This window comes from Arachis ipaensis, chromosome B8, assembly GCF_059453495.1.
Source record: "Arachis ipaensis isolate K30076 ecotype BB chromosome B8, ASM5945349v1, whole genome shotgun sequence".
NCBI lineage: Eukaryota > Viridiplantae > Streptophyta > Magnoliopsida > Fabales > Fabaceae > Arachis > Arachis ipaensis.
This window is the reverse complement of record NC_142443.1, coordinates 124113313-124123177: the sequence shown is the minus strand read 5'-3', so window position 1 is coordinate 124123177 and position 9865 is coordinate 124113313. Positions and strand designations below refer to the sequence as shown.

The 9865-nt window shown below is 36.5% G+C and overlaps 1 protein-coding gene across 1 annotated transcript; it reads left to right on the top strand.

Moving 5' to 3' along the window:
* The first annotated feature begins 200 nt into the window (after window positions 1-200).
* Window positions 201-9334, top strand: LOC148549719 (uncharacterized). Its single transcript, XM_088495761.1, has 2 exons — window positions 201-2051; window positions 9107-9334. Exons 1-2 carry the CDS (start codon window positions 201-203, stop codon window positions 9332-9334), a joined length of 2079 nt encoding a protein of 692 aa, XP_088351887.1.
* Window positions 9335-9865: the final 531 nt, after the last annotated feature.

Below are 9865 nucleotides of genomic sequence, written 5' to 3'. Positions count from 1 at the left end.
TGCTCCTCTCCGGTGACGCCACGTGTCTTCGCTTCTCTGATGTGGCTCTGACGTGGCGCTGACGTGGCGCTGACGTGGCGGACAAGCGGGACCCTCCCTAAGGTTTTTTGGTGAGCTCTTTCCGATTTCGCGCTCTGTTTTTTTGTTTTCTGCCCCGAATTTGTAGTTTTCTTCTTCCTTTTGCTATTTCTTCTATTACTATGGAAAAACTAGATGTCTTTCAGCCTATCACTGTTATCCTTAATGGCTCCAACTATGCATATTGGGTTGAAGCTATGCGAGGATTCCTTAAAGGGCAAAAATTATGGCGATATGTGACTGGTGATATTGCCTGTCCTGTTAAGCCAACTGTGACTGACAAATCCAAAGATGGTGCCTCCAAATCCAAGGAGGATGCTAAGAAGGAGAAGGACTATGCAGAGAAATTGGAAGATTGGGATAGTAAAAATCATCAGATTATCACTTGGTTCCGCAACACTTCTACTCCTGGCATTCATTTACAGTTCGGCTGTTTTGAAACTGCTAAAGAGGTATGGGATCATTTGGCGAAACGTTACACTATCTCTGATCTCTCTCATCAATACCAACTGCTTAAGGAACTTCATAGCCTTAAGCAAGAACATGGCCAAGCAGTTTTTGATTTTCTTGCTCAGATGGAGATTATTTGGGATCAGTTGACCTCTTGTGAGCCTGTTCTTAAAGATCCCACTGATGCTAAGGCATATGAGGATTATCAGAACCGGACACGTCTCATCCAATTCCTGATGGCACTCACTGATGACTATGAGCCGGTCAGGGCTTCTCTTCTTCATCAGAATCCCTTGCCTAGTCTTGAAGATGCTCTTCCTCATCTTAAGTCTGAAGAAACGCGCTTGGGATTGCTTCGTTCTAAAAGTGAAACTGTCTTTGCTACCACCGATAGAAAGGAAAAAATCTGTCGCAACTGTAATCGGCCTGGGCATTCCTTCTCCGACCGTCCTTCTATTGAATGTCGTAAGTGCAAACAAAGAGGCCACATTGGCTCCAACTGCCCGAAACTGTTCTGCCATTATTGTAAGCTCTCGGGTCACTTGATTGCTACCTGTCCTACTCGACCACCATGCTCAAATCAGAACAAGTATCAACCTCATCCCAACAACTCTCCGCATGTGCCTGCCTCTACTGCTGCTACTGCTACTGAGTCCACCTCTTCCACATCTCTCAACACACCTTCTGTCTCTCCATCAGATATTGAAACCCTTCTTAGGCAACTTCTCTCCTTTCCTGGTAATACCCCCGCTACTCTTTCCACCCCTCCAGGTAATTCTAAATGGTATTTTGATTCTGGTTGTTTCAATCATTTGTCTCCTTTGCGTCATCTTTTTTCGTCGTTGTCTCCCACTACAAATGCACCTTCTGTCAACACTGCTAATGGTTCACTCTTGCATGCAACACATCATGGGGTTATTTCACAGTCCAATATTCATCTTTCTGATGCTTATTTCATTCCAAAATTGAATTTTAATCTTATCTCTGTCAGTCATCTTGTTGAACTTGGTTTTGATGTCATTTTTTCTAATTCTGGTTGTCGTGTGCAGGATCGTCGGACGGGAAAGATCATCGGGACTGGATGTAAGGTCGGACGCTTATTTGAGCTCGAGAACCTTCATGTTCCCTCTACAAATCTCTGTGCTGCTTCCTCTCCATCTACTCTTCACTTGTGGCACCGTCGTCTTGCCCATAGCTCCTTAGGAAAATTACGTCATCTTCTATCTTCGGGTGTTTTAGGTCAAGTTCAAAATGAGTCTTTAGATTGCATTTCTTGTCGCACTGCTAAACAACCTGCCTTATCCTTTAATAATAATTCCTCTATTGCATGCTCTCCTTTTGATCTTATTTATTCTGATATTTGGGGCCCCGCTCCCACCGCTTCTATGGGAGGGGCTCGATATTTTGTCGTCTTTATTGATGATTATTCACGTTTTACTTGGGTCTATTTGATGACTAATCGTTGTGAGTTTTCCCAGATTTATATTAACTTTGCCACTATGGTTCGAACTCAGTTTTCAAAGGTCATTAAAATTCTCCGATGTGATAATGCTATGGAATATCGTGACTCCAAACTTTTAAATTTTCTCGCTGAACAGGGTACTTTGTCCAAGTTTTCTTGTCCTGGTACCTCTCAACAAAATGGTAGAGCTGGGCGTATACACCGTCATGTTCTAGGGTAAGGAATTCACCTCCTCATCTTCTTGATTATCATTATTTTTCTACTATTCTTCATCAACATGAACCTAAGTCATTCAGAGAAGCCTCCACAAATCCAAATTGGCAACAAGCAATGCAGGAAGAAATACAGGCACTTGAAAAAGCACACACTTGGGATTTGGTTAATCCTCCTTCTGATAAGGAAGTTGTGGGCAGTAGATGGGTATACAAGATCAAGACTCGCTCTGATGGCTCTATTGACCGTTATAAGGCACGCTTGGTTGCTCAAGGTTGTACGCAAGAGTATGGTATTGATTATGAAGAGAATTTTGCTCCTGTTGCTCGCCTTACGTCTGTTAGAGCTCTCCTTGCCATTGTTGCGGTCAAACGATGGTCTCTCAGTCAGATGGACGTGAAGAATGCATTTCTTAATGGGGATTTGAAAAAGAAAGTCTATATGAAACTGCCTCCAGGATATCCTTGTCCTTCCAGTAAGGTTTGTCTCCTTCGCAAGGCACTTTATGGACTTAAGCAAGCTCCTCGTGAATGGTTTGACAAGTTCAGCACTACCATATGCAGTCTTGGCTTTATTTCTAGTCCTCATGATAATGCGATTTTCATTCGTAAAAGCGAACGTGGAGTTGTCCTTCTACTTTTGTATGTTGATGACATGATCATTACTGGAGATGATGTTGATGGTATCTCTGATCTCAAGACCTCACTTCACCGTACCTTTGAGATGAAGGATCTTGGTTCTCTCAGCTATTTTCTTGGTCTCGAGGTCATCTCCACAGATGATGGCATTTATCTCTCTCAGGTTAAGTATGCTTCAGATCTTCTTGCTCGTGCTGGGATTACAGATAGTCGCACTGAGTCTACTCCTCTTGAGCCTATTGTTCGATTTACCCCTATGGATGGGACTGTTTTGGATAATTCGACACTTTATCGACAGTTAGTTGGAGGTCTTGTCTACTTGACTGTCACCCGATCAGACATTGCCTATCCAGTTCATGTCCTCAGCCAGTTCTTGTCAGCTCCTCGTACTACTCACTATGCGGCAGTTCTTCGCATTCTTCGGTACGTCAAAGGCATTCTATTTCATGGCCTTTATTTTTCTGCCCATTCCTCTTTGACCCTTCAGGCATACTCTGATGCTGATTGGGCTGGTGATCCCACTGATCGTCGTTCTACTACTGGTTACTGTTTGTTTCTTGGTGACGCTCTCATCTCTTGGCGTGCTAAGAAGCAAACATTCACTACTCGCTCAAGCACGGAAGCTGAGTACCGTGCCCTCGCTGACACCACTGCTGAGGTTATCTCGGTTCGTTGGCTTCTCGAAGATCTGGGTGTTCTTCAGTCGTCCCCTACTGATGTCTTTTGTGATAACCGCAGTACTATTCAGATTGTCCATAATGATGTGTTTCATGAATGCACCAAACACATTGAGATTGATTGTCACTTTGTTCGGCAACGTATCCTTATTGATGCTGTTCGTCTCATTGCTGTTGGGACACTGGATCAGACTGTTGATATCTTCACGAAAGCTCATCACCCGACTCGCTTTCGGATTCTGTTATCCAAACTCAAGTTGGTATCCTTAGCTCCCACTTGAGTTTGAGGGGGATGTTAGAGAATCATTAGAATCAATTTAGATCAATTAGCATCGTCTATATTTATATAGCATATCTGTACATTAATTATAGGATTCTATGTCTTTATTACTTTGATTCATTTAGCACCTATAAATACCCCTTGTATATTGTACCTTTGAACACACTCAATAATACACTTTTCAGATTACTCTCTCAGTCTCTGGTTTCTAACACTTTGGAATGTAAATTCATTTAAAATGGTATAAGCCTCTATCAGCCTTGTCTCAGAGAAGAATCACAATAGTAGCCTACAAACTAAAATAACAGTAAGAGGCAGGCAACATGGCCTAATTTACCACAAATCTGACATTGTGGTCGATTTCCTAAGTAGGATGATTTTTCACCATGAATGTTCCTTCCACCACTTCCTCTTCCACCAAAAGGTGCATCTCTGCTGAAGCCAGCATACAACATTACTTCCTCTTCCAGGATTACCAAGCAATCATAAGTCTTAATTTCGAGGCTAATTAGATGTTGCATTGGAGAAATGAACCTAGATCATGGACTGTCAGGTTTCTTGAAGTGAACAATAATCTCTTCTTGAATCCTTAGAAGAGCTTATAAATCAAGTATAATGTAAGGGATGTCTTTGGCAGTGATATTCTTCACTCAAACTATCAAGAATGATATTTGTATATTGATGCATGAGTATCTTAAGTACTTTTTATTGGTATTTTTTATAGAAAAGTTATGACTTTTGCTTGGTAATTATATAATTTTTAAGGCTATTCTATTAGTACTTTAATTTTCTTAGTTTTATCATTTTTGTAGGAAAATGTTAGAAAAAGAAAAGCAAAAGCACAAGGAAGAACCAAGAATTGAATACATGTGCAAAGAGAATTTCTAGATGCTGTCAAACCTGACCTCTTCACACTCCAACGAGAAAAACTTAAGTTACAGAGATCCAAATGATGCAGTTTCAATGAAATTAGAAAGCCAACTTTCAAAGCTTTCCAACGTATATAATAGTCTATGCTTTCTCTCTGGACTCACGGCCCTAAATGCCGTAAAAGTGGCGCTAAACACCAAACCGCATCACACTCACAATTCCATGCGGAAGTCGCAGCGCCAAACACCAAGAAACTGGTGCTAAACGCCACTCGCAGCAAGGAGTCACGAATTTTATCAAAACTGGTGTCAAACGCCACCCAAGTGGTGTTAAACGCTAGCAATATGGACCAGATCCCAATTTCACGTTATTATAAAAGAAGCAGTGCCATTTTTGATGAAAAAACACACTCCCTTCCGTTCTCTCATGCATTAGTTTTAGGTTTTACACATTAGATTAGGATTTTAATTTTCTGCACTATGAAGATTTTAATTTTATGTAATATGGGCAACTAAACCTCCATTGTTAAGGTTAGGAGCTCTGTTTACTTTGATAGATTAATAATTATATGTTCTTCTACTCTTAATTAATGCATTGATTATTGTTTAAGAATTGGTTTCATTTTTCATCCTACGGATTAGTGAGTATTGGAAAATAACCCTAATCTAACTTGAATTCTATTGAATCTTGAAAAAGCTATATCATTAGAAATACAACTTGAAACCACTTTCTCATAAATTCTTAATTATTTGGATTTAATGTAGTACATGACATATAACTGCATCATTCTTGGGTTTTTAGGGTTTATGTAGCTTATAAATCAGAATTTAAACTTAACTCTCTAATATAATTGATTGATCAAGGAATTGATCGTTGGTTGGATTAGAGGAGATTGAATTTCCTAGGAATAGAAATTCAATCACCTAGGATTTGCTATGAATTATTTTTTTGCATAATCAAGGTAGTTGACTTTAAATGTTAATCCATAAATTTAAATATCTCTAACACCTTAACTATCTTTATCATATTATTTTCTTAACCTATTTTAGTTTGCTTTTATTTATTTCCCTATTTTCATGTTATTTACTATTGAAACCCTAAATTTTGAATGCCTGACTAAAATAACCAATTGACCACTACTTGCTTAATCCGTTAATCCTCGTAGGATCGGCATTCACTTACCTGAATACGACCAACTTGCAGGTAAGTTATGGTTTGAAAATCTGCACCAAGTTTTTAGCGCTATTGCCGGGGATTAATTGTGACTAGAAGAACTATCATTTTGGCTAGAAAATTCAATCACAAGGACACTTAAGCATTTTGTATCCCGTCCATCAAGAGCCATTATCTCTTTATTCATATCAGGAACCATCCTCCAATTATTCATATCAAGAGCAATCATCTCCTTATTCTTGCCAAGGGCCATAATCTCTATTCATATTAAAAACCACCATCTCTCTATTCATATCAAGGACCATAATCTTTTTGTTCATATCAAGAACCATCATCTCCTTATTCATATCAAAAACCATCAGCTCTTGAACTTTTCATGAAAGAATTAAGGAATACTGCTCAAAGTTGCATACATGCACTACAAGAAAAAGCAATATTTAAAATTGTTACAAAAAATTGAAATTTTGAAACAAAAGGATTTTGTAACAAAAAAAGGGGCCGTTGCAGTATGTCCCGTTACAAAAAGTTTTTGTAACAAAAAATGGAATTGTTACAATTCAAAGTAATATTTTGTAACAAATTTTTCTGTGCAAAAAACTAAAAGTCATTACAAAAGTGATAACAAATTTTGATCTTCAAAATATTTTTCGTAACAATTTAAATTTTTGTGTCATAATATTTTGTTACAAAATACTACTTACTTTTGTAACATTTTTTATTCTTAGTTATAAAAATAGAAAATTCATTTTAAAATATTTAATTAAATAATTGATATATCAATTAATTTTCTAAACACGCTAACTTAACATTTATATAATATATAATCATATAGATAATTAGAATATCTTACATGTCATTAAGATTCTTTTACAATAAAATAAGTTCTACAAATTCAACTAAACACAACTTTTTCCTAACATAAAATTGTATCATATCGGATTTATAATTCTTGATTCTTCTAGCATATTTCAGTCAATATAAAGTCTAGCATGTTGGCATCAATTTTGTACCCCTGCAAATATGAGTAATGAAAACCAAAATTAAAAAATCACATATAACACTATCTTCATCAGAGTAAAAATAAAATTAAAACTTACAAGTTAAAATTAACTAATTCTTTAAGAATCTATTCTCAAAGTTTAAAACTAGTCAATCAAGAATGCAAATTATCAAAAATTGACAATTCAATATATAAACTCGGCCTAATTAATCATAATTCAATTTATTAAATTTACATAAGTATCAATTGTCTAAAAATCACTACAAAGCACAATTTCCACCAAAGTCCTCGTAACAAATATACTTGACTTTTGGAAATAGTTTGGAAATAGAAAAGTATAGCAAGAATGAAAAAATAAAACCGAATAACAACTTGACAGCTAAGCCACCCTATCTTGAACTTTCTTGACAACTAAGCCACACTAATCCAGAGATCTCTTTTTCCACCTAATTTAATTTTATATGTTTTTTTTTAAAAATCGGCTACTAATTTAGTACACTTCAAAAAAACAGCAAGCAGTAACCAATTTAAAAAAATTATATAAAATCCATCTTTTGTTGGATTCTCCTAAATTTTGGTGTGATTGAACTAGAATTACTCATCTTTCACCCAGTTCAAGTCCTAGAGAATTTTCACTTCTCTAAAAAAAGTTATGCCTCTTGAAATATGATTTTGTTTTAAGAAAAGGATGCTGTCACAGCAGTGAACAGCCCTGCTTCCAGAAAGCACAACTTTCTTTACAAAATTTGAATTGTCCTGAAATTTGGACATAAAATACTAGACATCCTAATATTTCACTTCTATTTAGTTTCACCTCCAAAGAGTTTCAGAGTATTGAGATATGTGGTTTTGAAGTTGCTGTTCCAGAATTCGGACAGCAATATTTCTGCAGAAAATGACCATTTTCTAAAAATCATATCTCCCAAACCACACATCGAAAAATTCTGAAATTTTAGAGGAACAATCTAGACATATCATATTTTTATAAAAAAATAATTTCACCCATTTTGAGTGGCTAGATTGCTCCCAGTTTTGTTCACAAAGTGCTGTCCGAAACTGCATAATTCTGCAACATATAACCTTGGATTTTGAGAGGTCAAAAATTGATTTCTACCTTTTCATTCACTCTAACCTTGTATTCTAACTTTTTTTTATCTATTGTGACTTATTAAAAAGATTAAATTAGCCTCAAGTGCTCAGGATTAATAAATCACCATTTTTGGTCAGTTTTCACATTTAAGCATACTCATATGAAATCAACAAGTTCTGCATTACTCAACACAATCCAGCCACAAATCACTCAAACAATTCACATATATTATCATCAATTTACTGCATCATATATAACAAATAGTCCAACATTATCTCAAGTAATTATTAGCATGTATCATCAATTGATTCAATCATGAAACTTGGCTTTTAGCCTTTCAACAAATTCTGCACTCTAACAAAGAGAATTTTCAGCATCATCATCATTTAATAAATCAAACACAGCATCATTCAATCAGTTTAAACAAAAAAAGTTTTCTAAAGTTGCAATAATCAAAATTCTATACACGCATCCTCATCACAGAAACTATACACGCATCCTTAATAAGAAATTCTAATCAAAATTCATAAATTTCAATAATCAAAATTTATAATAACTACAATTTAACAATTCATAGTATTTTTTCTTTGAAGATCTCTTTACAGGAATAATCACATTTTGTTTTACATGTATCTTCTTCTTGCTATCAATTCAGCTACATAACTTGGATGCAGATGGCTTTAAATATTAGTACTTACATAACATCTCATCAATTTTAATTCCATATATATAATAAATCAATATATCATTCCATCCATCAGATTAACCATCATCTAAGTCTGGAATAAGACATGACTTAACGTTTTTTTATATACATGAAAGGGGGTTTGGATGATTGACACTAACAGGAACTCCGGAAGAACAAAATCAATCAATATTATAAAGCCTTAATCAAAACACTAACAGGAACTCAAGAAGAACAAAATCAGAACAATTCACTAACAGGAAGATAAGAGAAGCAAATTTCAAATTTACCTAATCAGAACTTATAATAACCGAATCCCAAATTTCAGAAGAGAAGCAATCTTAATCAAAAATTCCAAATTTCCAATAATCAGAACCTTAAATCCCTAATCATAAATTCCAATAATCAAATCCCTAATCAGAAATTTTAGTAACCAAATCCCTAATTAGAAATTCAAAACATATAATCTACCAGAACTGAACTTGAGCAGGGGCTAGAGAAGAGAAGAAGACCAGCGAAAGAAGCAGTCGTTGTCGCCGTCATCCTTCAGGCCTTGAAGGTCAGAGAAGCTCCGTCGCTGTTTGCAGTTATTTGCCATCTGAAAGAACGCTTCTCCTCCAGACTTTCAGCAGCAGATCCGGCAAGATACAGCTCCACCGACGGCACCAGGAAGCACGATGATGACAGCTTGGTGAGACGCGACAGCGGCGGAGCATGATGACAGCGGCGACGGCTTCGTGGTGGCGTTGTCCTTCACACACACTCTCTCTCCTCTTCGTGATTCTTCTCAGGCTACAGAACCGGCTTGATAGAAGGCAGAATGGCGACTGGGCAGCGACGAACGGTAGACTCCAAGGTGGCGACGGCACAGTGGCGCTGCGGACAGCCCCCTTCCTCCCTTCTCTTCTCCTGGCGCGACTCTCTCTTCCCTGTTCCATCTTCCTTCTTCCCTCTTCCGTTTCTTTCTTTCTTTCATATTTCTGTGTGTGGGTGTGTGGAACAAGTGACCCCTGTGTGGCTGGGTGTATGTGCACGCTGAAGAGGGGTAGGGGTTCTAGGGTTAGGTTTCCTAAGGGTTTGTAATTTTAATTAAATTAGGGAATAGAGTATTCATTAAAAATATAGTTTAATTTTTTTAAATTATTTTAAAACATTAATTAAATTATCAATTTGTTAATTAATTCTTAATAAGTATTCTAATTTAAAATATAAGATGATATAATTAATTATAAAAATTAAAGTATTAAAT

Excerpts from the sequence above, each read along its gene's own strand:
- LOC148549719 (XM_088495761.1), top strand. The coding sequence starts at position 201 with ATGGAAAAACTAGATGTCTTTCAGCCTATCACTGTTATCCTTAATGGC. Across the intron at positions 2,052-9,106 it reads TTCGAACTCAGTTTTCAAAG|GGGCTAGAGAAGAGAAGAAG; the intron begins GTCATTAAAATT and ends GAACTTGAGCAG.